At 48.6% G+C, this 23,438-nt stretch overlaps 1 protein-coding gene across 1 annotated transcript in view; it reads left to right on the forward strand.

Moving 5' to 3' along the window:
- Positions 1–5,693: 5,693 nt before the first annotated feature.
- The window catches only part of tmem132e (transmembrane protein 132E), a 55,902-nt gene continuing 38,157 nt past the window's right edge, over positions 5,694–23,438 (forward strand). Inside the window, exons 1-2 of the mRNA XM_062558211.1 lie at positions 5,694–6,042; positions 6,564–7,533. Coding sequence (XP_062414195.1) covers positions 5,964–6,042; positions 6,564–7,533 — 1,049 coding nt within the window. The 5' untranslated portion in view covers positions 5,694–5,963. The remainder of the gene's footprint in view (positions 6,043–6,563; positions 7,534–23,438) is intronic.

Consider the following 23,438-nt stretch of genomic DNA (forward strand, 5'->3'; position numbering starts at 1 on the left):
ATTCCCAATGTAGCGGCCGTGCTGGGGAGGGAGTGAGAGGGTGAGATGGAGATCGATAGGGAAGCCCTCGGCGCTGCAGCATTAGCGATGCTGTGAGGACGCTCCATCTCTCTCTCTCTCTCTCTCTCTAAACCCTCTCAACAATCCTTCCTGACCTTTTACTTAAAGAGACGTTTATGCACTTCTCTTCCTCAAGATCAAATGTCGCCCCCCCCCCCTCATAACATCCTCTTGATATATTTCCCTTCGCCTTGGCAGCCGGGCTTTCATGTTTGACAGTTTTTTTGTGCGTGCAGCAGAACATTGAGTCAAGTCTTTCATTTAACCATGAAACAAGGCCTTTTAGCCCCATTCTGCCCATTCCCCGTTAGGAGATTAAACAGCAGCACGGATGCTTCCGGGGCTTTAGATGTTTAAATTGGTGGAATACAGTATGTGACGTGCCTGATTGACATGAAGAAGATGGTCCTCGGGGTATTTCGAAGGGGTAGGTCGAAGTCTGTGTTGTTTCATTATTATATTAGTTTCCGGTTAGGATCATAAAACGGCAATAGATGATAAATGGGATCACGGGTCAGATCAGCAAATGATAAAAACGTGACGATCTTAGTAAACTTCATTTCTCCCTGTGATGGTCAATCGGAGCGCTACGGATCGACTACGCTCACCGGTCTCAGTATGAATTTAAAGGCGCTAAATATCACAGCATCGATGTCGCTGGAATCAAATAGCGGTTAAATAAACGACAGAATTGTGGTTGAAGACGTGGAGGCGTTGTCTCTGCTCAGGAGCGTCTGTCGCACCTGTTATCTGGCCAAGTGGAAGTGGTCTCAGCCTCAAAGTGGCCTGATTCCTTCATTAATTGACATGAAACAAAGTAATTGGGTGAATACAAAGTGCCTTTAGAGCAGCCCCACCCCCCCTTCGCCTTACCACCCCCCTGCCACACATACACACACAACAGATGTTTCACGGAATGGCAGCACAACAGGAAGAGAATTGAATTGGATTTGGCCCCGAGTCTAATAGGACATCAAGTGGAAGAGGGAGGCGATCGGGTTTCACACTGGAAGCCCATCTGTGTCCATGCCCCCCCCCCCCCCAGAACCCACCTACCCAGTGATGCTATTAGACCCAAATGAGACAAGAGCACCCTGACGCATCGTCGGCCGTAATCACCTTCTCAAATGACACCATAAGGCCCCCCTTATGGTGGGGGGGGGGGGGGGCAAAGATTGGCTCTGTTTGATGGCATTTAATGCGTGTGTTGTCGTTGTCGGGTTTCAGCGCATTTTTAAAAGGGGGTTAGGGGACTCGTGGGGGGGGGAGTCAGGTGACTTCCAGTGACAGACTCGCACTCCCCAGGAGGTCCACAGAGGCAACACTCCATTGTGCCACAGCAGCATCCAGCCCCCACCCACCAGCAGCCCGTCTACATCCTGCCATGTGACGAGACGTGTATCTGTGAGGGGGGCACTAAGGAAGTAATTCTATGCTGCAAGTCTACTATCATTTAAACTTGAATGTTTCATTTACTTGAACAATAATAGACAGAAACACCACGCAAGTAAAGACTCCTCTCTGGGAGTACTTGGTCAGGTTTATGTGATAAAAGTACTTGGTCAGGTTTATGTGATAAAGTACTTGGTCAGGTTTATGTGATAAATAGTACTTGGTCAGGTTTATGTGATAAAAGTACTTGGTCAGATTTGTGTGACTAACGTACTTGGTTAGGTTTACGTGATAAAAGTACTTGGTCAGGATTATGTGATACAAGTACTTGGTCAGGTTTATGTGATAAATAGTACTTGGTTAGGTTTATGTGATAAAAGTACTTGGTCAGGTTTGTGTGACTAAAGTACTTGGTTAGGTTTACGTGATACAAGTACTTGGTCACGATTATGTGATACAAGTACTTGTTTAGGTGTATGTGATAAAAGTACTTGGTCAGCTTTATGTGATAAAAGTATTTGGTCAGGTTTGTATGACTAAAGTACTTGGTTAGGTTTACGTGATAAAAGTACTTGGTCAGGATTATGTGATACAAGTACTTGGTCAGGTTTATGTGATAAATAGTACTTGGTCAGGTTTATGTGATAAAAGTACTTGGTCAGGTTTGTGTGACTAAAGTACTTGGTTAGGTTTACGTGATACAAGTACTTGGTCACGATTATGTGATACAAGTACTTGTTTAGGTGTATGTGATAAAAGTACTTGGTCAGGTTTACGTGATAAAAGTACTTGGTCAGGATTATGTGATACAAGTACTTGGTCAGGTTTACGTGATAAAAGTACTTGGTCAGGTTTATGTGATAAATAGTACTTGGTCAGGTTTATGTGATAAAAGTACTTGGTCAGGTTTGTGTGACTAACGTACTTGGTTAGGTTTATGTGATAAAAGTACTTGGTCAGGTTTATGTGATAAAAGTACTGGGTCAGGTTTATGTGATAAAAGTACTTGGTCAGGTTTATGTGATAAATAGTACTTGGTTAAGTTTATGTGATAAAAGTACTTGGTCAGGTTTGTGTGACTAAAGTACTTGGTTAGGTTTACGTGATACAAGTACTTGGTCACGATTATGTGATACAAGTACTTGTTTAGGTGTATGTGATAAAAGTACTTGGTCAGCTTTATGTGATAAAAGTATTTGGTCAGGTTTGTATGACTAAAGTACTTGGTTAGGTTTACGTGATAAAAGTACTTGGTCAGGATTATGTGATACAAGTACTTGGTCAGGTTTATGTGATAAATAGTACTTGGTCAGGTTTATGTGATAAAAGTACTTGGTCAGGTTTGTGTGACTAAAGTACTTGGTTAGGTTTACGTGATACAAGTACTTGGTCACGATTATGTGATACAAGTACTTGTTTAGGTGTATGTGATAAAAGTACTTGGTCAGGTTTATGTGATAAATAGTACTTGGTCAGGTTTATGTGATAAAAGTACTTGGTCAGGTTTGTGTGACTAACGTACTTGGTTAGGTTTATGTGATAAAAGTACTTGGTCAGGTTTACGTGATAAAAGTACTGGGTCAGGTTTATGTGATAAAAGTACTTGGTCAGGTTTATGTGATAAAAGTACTTGGTCAGGTTTATGTGATAAATAGTACTTGGTCAGGTTTACGTGATAAAAGTACTTGGTCAGGATTATGTGATACAAGTACTTGGTCAGGTTTACGTGATAAAAGTACTTGGTCAGGTTTATGTGATAAATAGTACTTGGTCAGGTTTATGTGATAAAAGTACTTGGTCAGGTTTGTGTGACTAACGTACTTGGTTAAATTTATGTGATAAAAGTACTTGGTCAGGTTTATGTGATAAAGGTACTGGGTCAGGTTTATGTGATAAAAGTACTTGGTCAGGTTTATGTGATAAATAGTACTTTGTCAAGTTTATGTGATAAAAGTACTTGGTCAGGATTATGTGATACAAGTACTTGGTCATTTTACGTGATAAAAGTACTTGGTCAGGATTATGTGATACAAGTACTTGGTCAGGTTTACGTGATAAAAGTACTTGGTCAGGTTTATGTGATAAATAGTACTTGGTCAGGTTTATGTGATAAAAGTACTTGGTCAGGTTTGTGTGACTAACGTACTTGGTTAGGTTTATGTGATAAAAGTACTTGGTCAGGTTTATGTGATAAAAGTACTGGGTCAGGTTTATGTGATAAAAGTACTTGGTCAGGTTTATGTGATAAATAGTACTTTGTCAAGTTTATGTGATAAAAGTACTTGGTCAGGATTATGTGATACAAGTACTTGGTCAGGTTTACGTGATAAAAGTACTTGGTCAGGATTATGTGATACAAGTACTTGGTTAGGTTTATGTGATAAAAGTACTTGGTCAGGTTTGTGTGACTAACGTACTTGGTCAGGTTTATGTGATAAAAGTACTTGGTCAGGTTTATGTGATAAATAGTACTTTGTCTAGTTTATGTGATAAAAGTACTTGGTCAGGATTATGTGATACAAGTACTTGGTCAGGTTTACGTGATACAAGTACTTGGTCAGGTTTATGTGATAAAAAGTACTTGGTTAGTCTGTCTAATTAAACAAACGTATTCTTCTGGGTTCATTGTACTTTGGAGTTCCAGTTTTACCTTTTAAGTTCCTAAATGTGGCCCTGCAGCCCCCCCCCCCCCCCCCACCCATCCCTAAATGAACAGATGCAAAGAGGCTACAAGCTGCTTTTAAAAACAGAGCCACCGTTCAGAAAAACAGCAGCAAGCTGGAGCCCATTTAGTTTTGAGCTGTTTGACCGGCAGCAGGTGCTTGTGGAACACATGGAGGGCCATTTCTTTAAGAGCCTTGCTCAAGGACACCTCGAACCAAAGTCACAGCAGCCCCCCCATCCACTTGTAACACGCGGCAGGAAAACCGCACGGAGCTTTGATGCTAACATTGGCAGGCGTGCTCGGGGTACAGCCCGGTACGTGAGGCCCATACGGCATGTGGTCCTGAGGCGAGGGTTCGTGGCGGTGGAGTCCGGTGAAACACACAGCAACGGGTGGAGCGCCGGGGAGGACGGAGCAGACGGAGCAGATGGCGCTCCGGCGGAGCCGCTTAGGGGGGACGTTTGTGGATTGCTGTGCGTTGTTTGTCGCTTTTAATGTTGATCAAGGCAAGAGTGGCTCCGCTTTACACACACACAGACACACACACAGACACACACACACACACACACACTCAGACATCACTGCGAGGTGCAGAGCTTTTGGTCGATAAAGGCTAGACGGCCTCTAAGTAGCTCCTCTCCTCGGTAAAGTTCCTGCTCCCTTCTCTGTGGCTACGACTGCTCATTTGGAAGTGCGAGATGTCTTTGCTGTTGGTGGCCCCCCCCCCCCCCCCCCACTGTTTGCCATTCAGTTATTGGGGGCCACACACACACACACTAAGAAGTGCGCACACATCCCTGGATCCCCCCTCTCTTTTATTATGGGAATTCCAGGCATATATGAACCAAGCAAGGAAGGCAGCGTTGTTACCCCTCCCCCTCCGGCTGCCAGAATCCCCTCATTCTCATGGATTTCTCATGGGGCTGAAGCATGCGAAAGGAGCTGGGGGGGGGGCACAGACAGACAAAGAGGAGGAGCAGGCAAGGAGAGCTCGGCTAATTCATCAATAATCTTTACCTAATCCCTCCCACTCCCCTTCTCCTTCTCACTCTCTCACTCTGCCTCTCTGCCTGGGGCCATTCAAGCAACACATCCAACCCCCCCCACCCCCCCCCCCCCCCACACACACACACACAAACACACACACACACACACACACACATCAGTTCTCTGCCTCAACACGTCCGGGGGGGGAGAGGATGAATCGAGCTGGAGGGTGTTAGTTCTTTTGCCTCCATATGTGTGTCAGAGTTTGTGTGGGTTTCGAGTCGAGTTCTCTGAGGACTGTGTGTGTGTGTGTGTGTGTGTGTGTCAGCTCTGACCGGCAGCTCGTATGCTGATTACAGAGCAGGGACTAGGTGTGGCGAGATGGGGGCGGCGTCAGAGGCTTTGTCTCTAGTTCCCGCACAGCCCACCAACCGGGGAGGAGGAGGAGGAGGAGGAGGAGGAGGCTGTGGCTGTCCGTCACGCCGCTCAGTCCAACAGGAGCCGAGCTGCAGCGCTGGGGGGCTCTCACACACCGAGAGACCTGACCACGGGCGATCACAGCAGCACCGCTCCGCCGACCCCCCCCCCCCCCCCCTCCACGCCAGAGCGGGAACAGTTAAAGAGCTCGCCTTTTTCTTTCTTTCGTTCTTATTTTTTTTTTTTACAACCCTCATTTATTCTGCTATCGTGAACCAGTGGAAGAAGAAGAAGAAGAAGAAGCACCAACTTCTGTGGAGTTCCTGCTGAGCAACAAGCCTTTTGAAGAGGCTTTTCCTTTTTTGGGGGGGGGAATTCACAGCCTTGTTTTATTTTCTCCAGATTCAAAGGATGCAATTTCAATGACAAAACCATTTGGAATATGGGACTTTTAATCTATGATTTGGACCACGGGGACACGCAACTATGTTTATGTGCTCAGCTCTGGGTAATTTTGATAAGTATGTCACATTTATTCGGTTTGTTCCACAGTGATTTTGCCCTACTTTGATTAAGCTGTCGTAACTTGTTGACTCGTTTTTTTGTCCCCGGTGCAATGCGATGGATAACCAGTGTGTGCTCTACTCAAACACAAACACACATTTTTTTATCCTGTGGCACAGCCTCACCCCCCCCCCCCCTGAGAGTTTGTGTCTCTTGTCGAGCAGCAGCACGGCGGATTGAATGTGTCTCCACGCGTCGGGTGAAGCTCACGCCTCCAACACGTCAACGACCTGTTCCACCACCGGACAGCTGCTGCTGCTGCTGCTGCTCCGGATGCTTTGCATGTTCGACCGGTTGTCATCTGATTAGCTTCTCGCCCCCTCGTCCACCTCTGTGACTTCCTGCTTGCACCTCACTCTTTGACCCCCCCCACCCTCCTCCTCTTCTCTCTCTATCTAATTAACCCCTTCTGTTTGAAAAGAATGTGAGGCTGTCGTTCAGAAGGCTTGACCTCTCTTCTCTTTTCCTCTCTTCACAGCTCTTGCAGGTAAAATCTCCCCCACCAGCTCCGATGCTCTCCTCGGCTCCTCGGCGGTCACCGCCAGCCCCTCGCCGCCCAACGTCTACCTCCCCGCCAACTTCAAAATGTCCAACGCACAACTGGCTTTCTTCTTGCGGGAGGCTCGGGTCACGGGACACGCGGTTGGCGGCGGCGTCGCCAAGGGGAGCGGCGGCCCCAGCGCGGGACACCCGCTGCAGCGCTCGGAGAGCTTCGTGGTCTTCCAGACTAAAGACCTCCCCGCCATCAACATCAGCTTCGGGCCCTTTGCCCGGGACCAGGCCCTGTCCAAGGAGCTGCTCCAGCCAGCCAGCCCGCTGGATATTCCCGGCCGGGTGACGGTCAACTGGAAGGTGAGGGCCTTCATTGTCCAGGCCCGGGTCTTCTCCAACAACCCCGTGGTCCAGGTGTTCTTCTACATCGCCGGGCGCGACTGGGACGACTTCAAGGCCCAGGACCAGCTGCCCTGCGTCCGCCTGCACGCCTTCCGGGACGTCCGCGAAATCAAGACCTCCTGCCGCATGAAAGGCAACCTGGCGCAGTGCTTGGCCCAGCTGGAGCTGCCGGCCCCCTGGTTTAACGCCAACGTGGCCCCGCTGGGTCGGCGGAAGGGCTCCGCCGACGGGCTCCTGGATGGGCTCACCGGCGAGACCCTGCAGGCGGAGCTCTACTACACGCTGCACGGGCCCAGTCCGGACGGGGAGTGCAGCGAGGGCTCGGGCCACCGGGCCGGCGGGGCGTCCAGGGGGGAGCCTCCGTCGCAGCACCCCCTGCTGCGCATCGGCAGCATCAGCCTCTACCAGGCCAGCCAAGAGCAGCTGCTGGTGGACAAGCAGCTGGACAAGAACATGTTCCTCAGGCTGCCAGAGAAGCCGCTGAAGCCCGGGGAGACCCTCAGGATCTTCCTCTACCTGATGCCCAACTCCACTGTGGAGCAGTTCACCCTCAGGTAGGCCTCCTTTCAAATGTATACCGATGACACACTCCTGTGCGGCCCATCGGATTTCCTCCGGGATGATTCTGTTTCCATCCATTTACTCTGTCTATACTGAAAGGAAAGTGATGAAGCTGTGTGCATGCGCAGCAGCAGCTCAGTCTGAGGACTTTCCTGCTCCCATGCAATCAGGTACACAAGAGTTATGGCTGAATAAATAATTTGACTGGTTCCCGGCAGACCTCCGCAAACATTCCTCATTTCCTTCCTGTCTGTGAACTGCAGCCTCACGTCTCCCTTTGGGATTAAATTCACACGCCTGCATTTCGTCTGCACGCGGAGTGTGAACTCTTAAGTGAGACGGGCTTATATGAAGTGTTGGATTTGTGTGTCCAAGCAGCCGCCCGTTAATGGCACAATTATCCCGGCACTGATAATTGCTTCCCGGTGTCTTCGTTACAGTCGTGATAATCAACGTCGTTCAAAAGCGGCGCGGTTGGAAAAAGGTTTTTGCACAGCCTGGACAGGAATGATCATCGTGTGCATGCGCCATGCGTCATGAAATAACGAGTTCCTGCAACATCCTCTGCTGTGCCACTCGTGTTCTTTTCATGGCCCAAAGAGTCCAAGAGCATGCAATCACACATTTCATCCCTCTCATTAATTTCTTCCTGCTGAGTACTGTGATGTGCCTGCAGTAATTAAAGTCAGGTAAGATGGGGGGGGGGTGTAAGTGGAAGACAGGGTTGAAGTGTAGCAGCACTGTGCGGTTCACCTCTTGAAGTGGAGGCTTAACGGCCACAGATTCCTTCTTATTTATATTCAGGGCTGGATTGTTTGAATGATTTGGAGGGAAATGCTTTAAAGGCTCAGGTAGCGGCTGTGAATCACAACACGGTTGTTTCCCATGTCGTTGTTTCCCATGTCATTGTTTCCCATGTCGTTGTTTCCCATGTCGTTGTTTCCCATGTCGTTGTTTCCCATGTTGTCGTTTCCCATGTCGTTGTTTCCCATGTCGTTGTTTCCCATGTTGTTGTTTCCCATGTTGTTGTTTCCCATGTCGTTGTTTCCCATGTCGTTGTTTCCCATGTCGTTGTTTCCCATGTTGTCGTTTCCCATGTTGTCGTTTCCCATGTTGTCGTTTCCCATGTTGTCGTTTCCCATGTTGTCGTTTCCCATGTTGTTGTTTCCCATGTTGTTGTTTCCCATGTCGTTGTTTCCCATGTTGTCGTTTCCCATCTCGTTGTTTCCCATGCCGTTGTTTCCCATGTCGTTGTTTCCCATGTTGTTGTTCCCATGTTGTTGTTTCCCATGTTGTTGTTTCCCATGTTGTCGTTTCCCATGTCGTTGTTTCCCATGTCGTTGTTTCCCATGTCGTTGTTTCCCATGTTGTTGTTTCCCATGTTGTCGTTTCCCATGTCGTCGTTTCCCATGTTGTTGTTTCCCATGTTGTCGTTTCCCATGTCGTCGTTTCCCATGTTGTCGTTTCCCATGTTGTCGTTTCCCATGTCGTTGTTTCCCATGTTGTCGTTTCCCATGTCGTCGTTTCCCATGTCGTTGTTTCCCATGTTGTCGTTTCCCATGTTGTCGTTTCCCATCTTGTCGTTTCCCATCTTGTCGTTTCCCATGTTGTATTGGCTGCTGCTGCTTCTCAGTTAACGAGGAGATGGGAAGTGAACATTTAACAAGCCAGTTAAAGGATATCGTCTAAATACACGTCAAACACATTTCAACTGCAAGAAAATCACTGAAACCAATTAACTGTATTCTCGTAAAATGAAATTCTGTAACAACCTTGAATAACTACACGAAGTAGCATCAGAAATGTAGCCAGCTAGTTGCTCACTCTGTTGATTGGTGGGAACACAGGTTGTAATTGACTTTTACAGCTGCAAGCAGCTGGCTGCTGACCCTCGGCGTCCTGAGTCGAGAGCCGCCGGCCTGCGGGATGCGAGTCGCATGTTTTCCTGTCACACATCCTGCGTCTCAGACGGACCGTTCGCGGCTGTAAATATTTGCAGATTTAAAACTTGCAAGTTTGAGCCTCCGCTCTCTCTCCTCCTCAGAGTGAGAGAGTAAATTATTATTTGCGCTCGACAGCGGTTGAGGAGAGAGAGTTTTTCTCCGCTCGTAGGCGTGAAGGCAGCGAGGAATCCAGCGATGATGAAACGCACTGTAAATACGATTGTCGGAGTCTGAACTGTGTCTCCTACGGCCTGAAACTTTGAGATTAGCGGGATATTAATTAAGCATCAATAATTCAATCAGCTCCCAGGAACAAACAGTCTAGAAATTCTCCCTGCAGAAATGGTTTATTAAGAGTGAGGATTCGCTCTTAATAAACCTAAACCTCTCAAGGTTAAGACCTCAACGTGTTCGCTTTGTCTAATTCAGAATTCTAATCAGAATTCTGAAAGAAATCCATTTATTGCTCTTTAAAAACACATAAAAAAAAAGACCCAGTTCATCGACGTGACATTTCCACAGTGATAATTTCCACATGCAGCAAATGTGAAGACTTCATTCTTCAGCCGATCAATAAAACCTGGACGAGTGCCTCATAACATCCTATTGATGCATCATTATTTCATATTTACAGCTGCAGCTCTGATTGGTTTTCATGTTATACAATGGGCCTCTGTATCTCCACCTCGAAGATTACAGTTCACACACGTTGTATTTAGCATCAGATCCTTCATCAGATTCAGCCTTTTTTGAAGAAGTGTTTAATCAAGATACTTTTGGTGATTTTTGTCAGGACCCCGGGGTGAAAAGACATCTGTGAGGAGACTCAACATGTCTACAAAGAGACATAAAGCAACTACAAAGAGAGAAAAAAATGTCTTAAAAGAGACGTAAAACTACAAAGAGAAACAAAAATGTCTTTAAACGAGACATAAAACAACTACAAAGAGAAACACAAAGACAATAGAGAGACCATAAGATCTATAAAGAGTCACACAACTACTACAAAAAATATAACTATAAAACAGGAAAGACATCCACAGACAAAAATAAAATATTACAAAGTTAAACAAAAATATTGTTGTAAACAGAGAAAAAAAAGCGATCGTGGTACTTGGCCCCCCGCCTGCTGAAACATTTAACTGACCCTGCGAGCGTCCTCCGCCAGGCTTTTCTTCTCCGAGGGACGGAGAAGAAAAGCCCGCTTCCAGCCTCCTGAGTGACAGGAATAAAGCGTCCCCCCCCCCCGACCCCTCCAACCCCCACGCGCCAAGGAAGGCCATAAAAGATGCAATAAGGAGCGTCCTTTAAAGATGAATCGGAAAGGCCTCCCTCCCTTCCTGCTCCGACCCCCCCATTCGCCGTCTCTATCTCCTCCGCAGTCGTCGTGCTTTGAAGATCTGTGACGGGCGGAGGGCGCAGCGGCATGTGGCCACATGTCGAATTCACCCCCCCCTGTGTGTGTGTGTGAGTGTGTGCGTGTACCTGCGAGAGTTCACGTCATACTGTGAGAATGGGAGGAATGGCCCGTTAACTTTGGTTACCATGGCGATGCACCGCGGCGGTGTTCTTCTGTCGCGCTCGGCTGGTCAGCGTGATCGCTCTTCTTCTCGTCACTACTCCACGCTGCAACATTTGATGAACATTTGGAGGGGGGGAGAATTCACTGCACATTGGACGCTCTCATTCTGGGGTGGGGGGGGCGGGGGATTTAGGAGTCATTGGCCGGCTCATGTTGTTGTTTGTAATCAGTGTTGGTTTTGGCGTAGAAGGTGGAACGTGGCGAGGAACCCGCAGCGGGATCTCATTAGCTGGAGTTTCCCCTCCCACAAGCTTCCACCTGCCTTTCTTCCAAACACGGGCACGTCTTCTTCCTCTGGTGTCACTCGTGGCTCGTGGGACAATCCGTCTCTGCTTCAAGGACACACCAGCAATTTCCGCACTAAATACAGAGCTTCAGCCGATGGATCATTCTAACGACTCACAATGTCTGGTAGCCTTTTCTCATCAGTTCTGTCTCCATTTAAACTACTTATAATGTATAAACTACTCATACTGTATGCATATAAACTACTCGTACTGTATGCATATAAACTACTCATACTGTATGCATATAAACTACTCGTACTGTATGCATATAAACTACTCGTACTGTATGCATATAAACTACTCGTACTGTATGCATATAAACTACTCATACTGTATGCATATAAACTACTCATACTGTATGCATATAAACTACTCATACTGTATGCATATAAACTACTCGTACTGTATGCATATAAACTACTCGTACTGTATGCATATAAACTACTCATACTGTATGCATATAAACTACTCATACTGTATGCATATAAACTACTCATACTGTATGCATATAAACTACTTATACTGTATGCATATAAACTACTTATACTGTATGCATATAAACTACTCGTACTGTATGCATATAAACTACTCGTACTGTATGCATATAAACTACTCATACTGTATGCATATAAACTACTCATACTGTATGCATATAAACTACTCATACTGTATGCATATAAACTACTTATACTGTATGCATATAAACTACTCGTACTGTATGCATATAAACTACTCGTACTGTATGCATATAAACTACTCATACTGTATGCATATAAACTACTCATACTGTATGCATATAAACTACTTATACTGTATGCATATAAACTACTCGTACTGTATGCATATAAACTACTCGTACTGTATGCATATAAACTACTCGTACTGTATGCATATAAACTCCTTATACTGTATGCATATAAACTACATATACTGTATGCATATAAACCACTCATACAGTATGCATATAAACTACTTATACTGTATGCATATAAACTAATCGTACTGTATGCATATAAACTCCTTATACTGTATGCATATAAACTACTTATACTGTATGCATATAAACTAATCGTACTGTATGCATATAAACTCCTTATACTGTATGCATATAAACTACTCGTACTGTATGCATATAAACTACTCGTACTGTATGCATATAAACTACTCGTACTGTATGCATATAAACTACTCGTACTGTATGCATAAAAACTAATCGTACTGTATGCATATAAACTACTCGTACTGTATGCATATAAACTACTCATACTGTATGCATATAAACTACTCATACTGTATGCATATAAACTACTCGTACTGTTGGGGATTCGCCCCCCTGAGATGCTGTTTGTTGTAGGACATTGACCACTACAGGGTTCCGGTCAGAGAACACGCGGACATCTGGTTGTTTTATACCCTTCTGTATTTACCCGTTGTAGGCTTACAGATTGGTTGACAGAAGGAGTTACATAGTGGACAGTAAGATGACCGTAAAGATGGATGGAGTTTCTGAAATAAACACAGAAACAAATTACAAACTGAATAATGCAGGCTCGCTAGCCAGATTAGCCACTTAGCTCAACATTGAGCGATTATGGAACGACTACATTACAGAAATAACACTGACAGTGAACACAGTAAACACACATAAGCTAACAGGCTTAACAGTGTGAGCAGATGAGTACAAATTGAGGCAACATAACTTACATCATCAATGACTCGATCTAACGGATCTACTGTCCGTGTCGCGTAGCGTGTATTCGCGGTACCGGAAGCGGAAACAACATGCGCTGTCAAAATAAAACTTCAAAATAAAAGCATCGACATTCTCCCGTGAAGAATTCACAACAGCCGCCCCCACATTTGAACAGCAAATGTGTAATAACGGGAATTCTTCATGCAGCATTAGCATCATCCTTGAACTCAGGGAGCTGGATTAGACGAGCTACCGGTCTGGTGTAGACCTTACCGTTCACCAAGACCTCTGCAGTCCTGATACATCCGTCCTGACTGGGGACTGTCTTACAAACCTTCCCGATCGGCCACTGAGCTCTGGGAAGCGATGGGTCAACGATCAGAACGACCGCGTCAACAGCAATGTTGTTAACGGCCTTCTGCCATTTCTGCCGTGTTTGAAGAGTGGGCAAATAGTTCCGTGTGAACTGGATCCAAAACTGGTCCACAAGTGCTTGACAATGTCGCCATCTCCGTCTTCCTATGCATGCTGGAGCATAGGCAACCTGAGGCAGTGAGGCATCCCGCCGCCCCATGAGCAGGATGTTAGGAGTGATGGGGTCCGGGTCAGCAACATCAGTTGACACGTACCCTAGCGGTTTTGAGTTGAGGATCCCTTCGACCTCTACTAAGGTTGTGTGGAGGACATCTTCAGAGACTGACTGGCTCCCAACTGCCACTTGAAGGCCGGCCTTTATGGAACGGACCTCTCTTTCCCATACTCCACCAAAGTGGGGGGCACTAGGTGGGTTGAACTTGAAGTCGATCTGGTACTCCGTCAGGTGTTCCTTCAGCCGTGGTTCCATGGCTGCGAAAGCCTCACGAAGTTCCCGTTCAGCACCAGGGAAATTAGTACCGCAGTCGGAGAGTAACTCTTTCGGTCTGCCTCGCCTCGCGATGAACCGCCGAAGAGCAAGAAGGAAGGCGTCTACATCCAGAGAGTTGAGAAGTTCTATGTGGATGCCGCGGGTTGTGAGACACTTAAAGATGGCGCCCCAGCGCTTCTCCGTCCTCCTGCCTATTTTGACCAGGTAAGGGCCAAAACAGTCGACGCCTGTTGAATAGAAAGGTGGGCAGAGAAGCCGCAGGCGCTGTGGTGGCAGGTCCGCCATCTGCGGGACCTTAGGTTGAGCTCGCCAGCGTTGACAGGATGGACACTTGAGTTGATGTTGTCTAACAGCTTGTCGTCCTCGCAAGATCCAATACTGCCTTCGTAATTCTGCATACACCCGCTCCGTACCTGGATGTAGCAGACGTTCATCCATGTGTTTGATAAGGAGTTTTGTTGCTGGGTGCTTTGGATCGAGAACAATCGGATGGATCTCTCCCAGGCTTGTGTTCTGCAACCTTCGCAGCCTCCCTCCTACTCGAACCAAACAGGTTAAAGGGTCCCATTCTGGGGCCAGGCTCACCAGGCGACTGTGGTTTGGCACAGGTTTCTGTGCTTTGAGAGCGGTGACCTCCTCTGGGAAGCTATGGGCTTGAGACCTCCTCAGCAGAAGGGTCTCCGCTTCCTGAGGGTTTGCAGCTTGGTGATTTCTCAAACCCTGGGCCGCCCCTTGAGCCTTCTGGCTTGCTTGGCGAGTGGCTTCCACCAGGTCGGTCCACATACTGAACTGAGCAGCATCAGGAAGATTGTCATTAGGTTCCACTGTTGTGAGGCCGCAGAATGTGATGCCCTTTAGTTCGGTTGAAGTCACTGCTGTAGTCTGCTCAGGCTTCTTTGGCCAGTGTTCAGTGCTCTGCTTTAGGAACGGCGGCCCTTGACTCCAACGACCTGGCTCCATCAGCTCCAAGAGAGTCTTACCCCGGGTTATATCGTCGGCTGGGTTGCTCCGGGTGTCCACGTACCTCCAGGCTTGTCGATCAGTAAGTTCCTGAATCTCAGATACGCGGGTTCCGACGAACACCTTATATCTACAAGAGTCTGATTGGAGCCATTCCAGTACCGTGGTGGAGTCAGTCCAGAGGATTGTCTGACGGATAGTGAGCGTGATCTCGGTCTCTACCAGCTTGGCCAATTGAGCTCCTGCTAGCGCAGCGCAGAGCTCCAAGCGTGGTATGGTCTGTTGCCTCTTGGGGGCTACTCGTGACCTAGCCATCACAAAGGATGTGTGAATGTCGCCTGCTACCTGTACTGTGAGGTAGGCCACCGCTCCATATGCTCTCTCGGACGCGTCGCAGAAGACATGGAGTTCGTACTCTGCGTCCGCCTCTTCCACAGAGACTGGCGAGTAACATCGGGGAATGGATACCGTGCTGAGGTGCTGTAGCTCTTTTTCCCATGTTTCCCAGGCTTGTTGGAGGCCTGTGGGCAGGTCCGGGTCATCCCAGCCTCTCTGTTTGGACCACAGCTGCTGAATGAGTACCTTGGCACGTGTAGTGAAAGGCACAATGAACCCCAAAGGATCATATTGGCTGGCCAGTACCTGATATGCTGTCCTCATGGTCAACGCTGCATGTTGAATGGGACGATATTGATAGCCAAGGGTGTCAGCAGCACAGTTCCACTTAAGACCCAAGGCCGGCTCTAGCGGGTCTGTCCTGTTTTGGCTCAGCCATTGCTCTGTAGCAGAGGACCTAGCCTCAGTCGGAAGATGAGCTACCACTGAAGGTTGATTACTGGCCCACTGTCTGAGGTCGAACCCTCCGTCTGCGAGTAAAGAACGCAATTGGTTGATTCTGTGTGTGGCGGCAGGCACGTTAGGGAGGCTTTCAAGGCAGTTGTCCACATAAAAACTCTGTTGCACTGACTGCAGAGCATCAGGATAACTCGCTTGTTGATTCCGGACGTGTTGCTGTAAAGCGAAAATGGCACAGCACGGGCTGCTCGTTGTGCCAAATGGCAGCACCTGCCATTCGTACACATCTGGTGGGTTCTCGCTGTGCATGTCTCTCCAGATGAACCGGAGGAGTGATCGGTCCTCAGGCAGAAGACGAACCTGATGAAACATTGCCCGGATGTCTCCACTCACAGCAACCGAATGCTGTCTGAATCGTAGAAGGACACCTAGTAGCGAAGGTCCCAGAGTGGGTCCAGGCAGCAGCTGGTCATTCATTGAGGAACCCTGATGACTGTAAGAGCAGTTGAAGACCAGCCTTGACTTTTGGTTATGACACACAAGGTGATGGGGGAGGTACCATGCCTCCTCAGATTGGTTCACTTCGTTAGGCAGAAGCCTTTTGACGTAACCGGCCCGGATGAGCTTGCCAATCTCCTCTGAATAGGTATCTGCCTTCTCCTGATCCTTCTTGAGTCGTTTCTCTGTGGCTCGCAATTGAGCTATGACAGAATGAGTTGTACTGTTCAGTTTAGGGGCTCCTCTTCTTCTCAGGAGAGGGGTTGCATAGCGCTGAACTCCTTCAATGTTGACTCTCTGCGTCTTTGTTTCTAAGAGATTCATGGCTTCTTGGTCCTCACGGGAACGAACTACCAATTTCTCGTTGCGAAACGGCAGGACGTCGAGTTGCCATAACTTCTCCACATTTCGGCACAGGAGGTCATTGGGAGGAACAACTGTGGTGAAAAGACATTGCTCCACTTTAGTTTCCTGAGATCCACACCGTTCGGCGCCTTGCAAAGCCCATCCAAGGGCGGTATGGATGGCAACAGGTCCGCTGTTAGCTCCTCTACGTACCGGCTTTGTGGCAGTAATCAGATGTACATGATCTGATCCAAGCAGCACCATTGGACTGGCATTAAAGAAAGGCTTCAGTGGGATTCCTCGCAGGTGAGCATGTCGTCTTTGGAGTGTTTGTGTGGGGTAAGTCTGCTCTACTAGGTCTAGGCCTGCAGCTGTAAATGCTCCCTGTACTTTGTAGCACCTTTGTGGGTTATCTTTGGGGGAAATTTCGAAGTTGACCGTTGACCCTTGTAGCTGTGTAATGTCTGTCCGCACTGTGCGTAAGGTAAGCGTCTCAGACTCACCGGTCAGCTGGAGCTGCTGGACTGCTTCTGGTAGGATGATAGTCCTCTGTGCACCATCATCTAGGATAGCAAAGGTCTCCATAGACTTGTGCTTGTTGTGCAGCAGGACGGGAACAACTTTCAGCAATACTCTGCTCGATGTGATGCTGGGTGTCAGGTAGATTCTGCTTTCTGTGGCTCCTGACTGTGGGATGTTGGATCGATGCTGTGCTACACCGTGGAGAACTTGGAGATGAATACCATTGCAGTCACTACAGGGTTTCTTGAGGTTGCACGACTCAGGCGCATGAGATCGTGCACATTTCCAGCAGCGCCCGCCGTCTGCTATCCACTTGTCCAGATCAACTGTAGACTGCTCAGTGATACTGCGACAGCGACTGATATAATGCTCTTTGCTGTCACAGAAGAGACATTGTATCTTGAATGGTTTCTTGGATTGTGTGAAGTTATTAGAAGGTCTCTGCGGAGGGGGCCCTGTACTGTGATATACAGCGGCACCTTGACCTCTGTTCTTTGGGATGATCTTCTCCCTTCCTGTAACTTGGGGTTGTCCGGTTTGGTAGCGCTGCACTAATCTGTTGGACAAGCGCTGCTGTTGAGCTTTGCCTTGAAGCCATCCATTTAGATCTTGCAGGTTGTAGGGGTTGATACTCGTGCTATTCAGCTTTCCCTGCATCTGTAGATACTCAATAAACCCGTCCCTGTGGTACTTGGGTAGCTTACTGAGTAAGCGGTCAACATGAGAGCAGCAGTTTAGCTCCATGCCTTTGGGTCCTTCTAGGGAGAGCAGCATACTCACCAGAAGGTGAACTCGTAGGGCGAAACTCTGGAAAGTGTGGGCATCACCAGGCTTCACATCTGGGGTGGTCAGAATGGCTGCTATCTCGCTTTGTGCCAGCTGGTGTGGCTGACCATACTGTAACTGCAGGGCTTGCATAGTTGCTGAGTATGGATTTGGATGGTGACGACAGGACTGACCAATCATCTGCGCTTCGGGCAGTTTAAGATGTTCAAGTAGTACATGGTATTTGTACTTTTCAGACAGTTCTGAATGGGGCTCAAGCAGGTTATCTATAGCCAGCTTCAGGTTAGCAAACTCCTTTTCGCTGTCAATGGAGAAGTCTGGGATTTTGGGTGTTGGTACACCATATGCGGAGCGGTGTGGCAACCCCGGGCTGTATGGGATCCCTGTCTGACCTGATGGCAGATGCATCTGATGAGCTGAATATGAGTTATCCCTCGGGACAGATAGAGTCTGCTGAGGTGGTGGAATTAATGAAGGCAATGTAGCATACTGAGGTGGGCCATGGCTGTAAAGGGCGTGAGGTATCACTTGTGGTGAGTGGTGACGTTGTGCTTCTGGATGGCTGTAGGAGACTGCTGCAGGCTCATGTATCGGAGCCGTAGCACTCAACTGTCCACATACTCGTCTTGCATCACCACAGGGGGGAGGTAGCTCTGAAGCGTGAGACTGCAGTGGTTCTGGCCTGGTAGAGCTCTGCTGGACCCGAGTAGGTGTCATCATACCTGATGAAATTACAGAATACGAGGAACCCCAACGATCTGATTGGGCTGGAAGCACTGGGGTAAACACAGAATTTTGTCTCAGTTCACCTGCTATAGGGGTGTAGGTTCTAACCTCAGTCTCTGCCTCTGGTCTCCCAAACATATGTCCTGGTATGGTGCTGCCAGCCTGAGGTTCAACGTCCCTGGTCCGCTCTTCTGGCGGTGAAACCAAGTAGCTGGGGGAGATGAGGAGTCGATGAGGTTGAAGCACGGGAGACGAGGGTGTTGATGGTGGTGAGGCGCTTTTCCTGCTGTCATTATCCTCCTCGATCTCTTCTTCTCTCATGAAGGAAGCGATGTGCTCCAGCAGCTCCTGACGACGGCGACGGCGGAGTTCATACTGCTGGAGTTTATGTGTTAGCTTAACCACTTCAGCATCTTCCTCCTTCTCATTCCTAGAGATGGATTTGACGAGTCGTTTTAGTGAAGTGGTGTTCAGCATGTCATCAGAGTTGGTATAGTGTGAGACTGCATCCGCTCGGCTACCGTCCGCTGCGGCCGCTGCTCCTCTCTGCTCCTCTGTCGTGTGGGAGGAAAGGGCAGGTCGCTGTGGATTATAGGCAAGGACGTAGTCCTCAAGATGTTTAGGGACGCGATGATGTCTCACATGACTCTGTTGCTCTTCGTAATGAGGCTGATGAGTAAAACTTTCCCCAGATGCCATCTTCTGTAGTAGTCAATAAATCCGGCTCGAAGGACCATTTGTTGGGGATTCGCCCCCCTGAGATGCTGTTTGTTGTAGGACATTGACCACTACAGGGTTCCGGTCAGAGAACACGCGGACATCTGGTTGTTTTATACCCTTCTGTATTTACCCGTTGTAGGCTTACAGATTGGTTGACAGAAGGAGTTACATAGTGGACAGTAAGATGACCGTAAAGATGGATGGAGTTTCTGAAATAAACACAGAAACAAATTACAAACTGAATAATGCAGGCTCGCTAGCCAGATTAGCCACTTAGCTCAACATTGAGCGATTATGGAACGACTACATTACAGAAATAACACTGACAGTGAACACAGTAAACACACATAAGCTAACAGGCTTAACAGTGTGAGCAGATGAGTACAAATTGAGGCAACATAACTTACATCATCAATGACTCGATCTAACGGATCTACTGTCCGTGTCGCGTAGCGTGTATTCGCGGTACCGGAAGCGGAAACAACATGCGCTGTCAAAATAAAACTTCAAAATAAAAGCATCGACATTCTCCCGTGAAGAATTCACAACACGTACTGTATGCATATAAACTACTTATACTGTATGCATATAAACTACTCATACTGTATGCATATAAACTACTCATACTGTATGCATATAAACTACTCGTACTGTATGCATATAAACTACTCATACTGTATGCATATAAACTACTCGTACTGTATGCATATAAACTATTCGTACTGTATGCATATAAACTATTCGTACTGTATGCATATAAACTATTCGTACTGTATGCATATAAACTAATTGTACTGTATGCATATAAACTACTCGTACTGTATGCATATAAACTAATTGTACTGTATGCATATAAACTCCTTATACTCATATATATACTGCACGCCGGGCTGGGTCAGCTGGAGGAAGTGCGCCGCATTAAGTGGTCAATCCTGGGTGATCGTATTGACACACTAGGTAATTTTAATGAGCCAGTACTGCTGTGTCTGCTGCATGGGTAATGTATGAGACACGGGGCCCCGAGGGCCCGAGAGGCAGAGGACACTAACCCGCGTCTCACCTCCGTCATTACACATCTCGCTGGACATCGTGTCCCTTTGGGGTCCTTTAGTGTCTCTTTGAAGTTGTATTTTGTCTCTCTGTGTTCATTTTGAGTCTCTCACTCTCTGGTTGGTTTCTCTTTGATTGACATTTTCTATGTTCACGGGGGGGGAGCTCTGACACTTTGGGCCCTTGATTCTGCCAGTAATCCATCCATGGTCTGCTGCTTTCAAATCTGACAGATCATTGAAGAAATGACTGGGTCAGCTTTTAACGGCGTGCATGTGAAGGCCGCCAGTGAGTCAGTGACGAGCTGCCAATATAGATTTTGGTGGCACATTGACATTTTCGCTGAAGTAAACCTCCCCGCCGCAGTGAAAACGCGTAAACAAGACTCCCCCCGCGTCCTCCCCTGTGCGGGTGAGGGGGGGGGGGACCCTGGTGTGGGGCTCCTGATGTGGGGACGTCATGCAGTATTCGAAGGCCCCGGCTCCCGATCGGACGGTGACCCACATTCAGGGGCAGTGGCTAGAGAGGCCTGACCTCGCCTCCCCCCCCCCCCACCCCACGTCCCCCCTCCTATCCGTGTCACATCCCCACGGCTCACTGTCCCCACGTCTTTTCCCCCCGATCGCCCTGATGGGAAATGTCAGTCGGGATCTTACGAGCGGGGGAGCGATGCCTCGCCGCGGCTCGCCTTGTCACCGCACATCTGGTGACAAGGCGAGCCGCTGTTGACGAGCGATCTGATGGAGGGGGGAGGACGGGGGCTCATTGGACTGCACCGCCACTTCTGCTTCCTCTCCTGCATCCCTTCTTTTCTTAACCTTGAAGCATTCATTTGGAGCGGAGCAGCAGATTGGGGGGCGGCATCTTTAATAAGCCGTTGGCACGAGTCACAAAGAGAGGAAACGGCGTGCGCGAGCCAATATTTTAATGAAATGTGCTGTTTGTTTCTGAATGACTCAGCTCTTCGTGGAGGACTGTTGTTCTAATGTGAGTCAGCTCTTTGTTGACCCGGAGTCGCTACCTTTGTTGAGGGAGGGTCTAGAAAGGCTTCGGGCCCGTAGCTCCGGGGGGGGGGGGATTAGTTTAGTTTGCTCCGCAAGATGCCGCCTGTAGGTTCGGTTTATTCAGACAAACAAACCAAAAGCAGAACCAATTAGGAAGCCACTGAGTCCATCGGGTCCGTGCACACAGCTGTGAGCTCATGATCGGAATCCATACGTGCTCGCTGCAGAAGAGGGTTTAATCAGCGGCCATTTTCCTAATCAACCACTTAATCAAACTTTGGTGAACGCGTTGCCGTTAATTGGGACGATCCTCTGTGATGTGCCCGGGCGTTTTGGGGGGGGGGAAACCGTTTCACGCACGCCTTTAAAAACTTTTGGAAACGGTGTGTTTGCGGAGAAAACTGCACATTTTCATGGTCATGGTCTATTACCGTCAGCACGGAGCCCCTATTAGAGTCTAAATGGCTTTCATTACTCATGTTTTAATTAATATAATGTAGGGGGGGGCGGTTCGTTGGAGCTCTCTGTTCCTTTTCATCAGAAGTCAACGTCCAGATGTGGCGTTGTTTTTCGGCGCTGGTGTCTGGTGACGCTAACATTTCAAGTTTATTTCGTGATATAAAATGATGTTTTGTTGCTCGTTCTCTGGGACGTCAGTTGATCAAATGTCGTCTGACTGACAGCCCGAGAGACAAATGGACAGCAGCTCGGAGCTCTCCGTCAAACAAGCCGGCCGCGGGCCGACGGATTGTGTTTTTCATTTGACTTTCAATCACTGAGAGGGGTTTCTCCTCAGTGCCGACGCGCCGTTTCCTCCTCGCCGCCCACGGACCTCGGCCCAAACGTCTGCTGGGTGTTTGTGGCTCACAGCAAACGGCACACATTTCGTGGGTTGATAATTGTTCAATAAAAACATCATCGGCGTCGTGTGAGTCAGGGGCACCTTTCTGAATGAGTCAACCTGACCTTCTGAGCGCGTCGAGATCCCCAATCCGTGAGTCTTCTGGTGGTTGCAGATCTGGGGCGCCTCTCCAGTCGAGCCAACGGAAACAAAAAGGTAAAAAGGAGGCGTTAACTCTCGGGATTACCAGCAGGCCTGAATTAACGCAGCATCATTGCAGCGTCTGCGAGAGACGCATTAATGCGCCGGGCAGCGTCTGGACGCCGCTCGCACGTTGCTGCTGAGTAATAAAGCGGCTGCAACTATTTGAGTGTCAGAGAGCGCTCAGTCGCTGCTGCTTTTTCCATCCGGTGGCAGATTTGGGTTCATGGTTGGACGACATTCAGAGAGCAGTAACGCAATAACGTGGAACGTCTGAGGGGGGGCGGGGTGGAGGGGGGTCGGGTGGGCGCACGTGCAGGCTGATGCGCAGGTAGTGAGGCGTCCACTCCTGGGAGGTTATCACATTTCCCCAGCCGGCATCCGATGCACAAGGCGCGCACGCGCAGCCTTCAAACCCATTTATGACTGAGATAAGCCGTATCTTCCACTGCTGGGGGGGGGCTCCATTCGCCTGCCCCCCCCCTCTCCCTCTCCCCCTTTGCATGTTGCCACAGACAGAAATTGGCGAGGTTTTATTACAATCTCCACCCTCGCTCCTTCTCCGCAATGCCCGGCAAGAGGTTTCACAAACCAAGCCGAGGCTAATGGACCCGGCTCGGCCCGGCGTGGAGCTCGGCCCGGCGTGGAGCTCGGCCCGGCGTGGAGAAACCGCATCTTTTGATCCTAACGAGGCGCCCCCCCTCTCTGCCTCGCTGTCATTTGCCGCACACACACGATGAGATCAAGAGATGCCGCGGTCTCTTGTAGAGTTTCGTTCGATCCGAGGATGCGTGTGGCCCCCGCTGCACGCCGGGGCGGCCCGGAAGCGGCAGCAGAGCTAAATGCGGCTCCGCGGCGCGAGCCGATGGGATGCGACGGAAGTACCGGGTCGGATATTGGGAAACAACACGGAGGAATTGGGTTAATGCATATTCATAAAACGTGGCAGCCATCCAGGGCTGCTAATGTACATGAATTGGTTTTTCCATTTCCCTCCGGCGGCACTATGTGACCCGCCCGCCCTCATCGCGCTTTCATCCGAAGCGCTGAGTGGCGTCCGACCTCCACGGTACGGGCCCG

The sequence above is a fragment of the Pungitius pungitius genome, chromosome 16 (assembly GCF_949316345.1).
Source record: "Pungitius pungitius chromosome 16, fPunPun2.1, whole genome shotgun sequence".
Classification (NCBI taxonomy): Eukaryota; Metazoa; Chordata; class Actinopteri; order Perciformes; family Gasterosteidae; genus Pungitius; species Pungitius pungitius.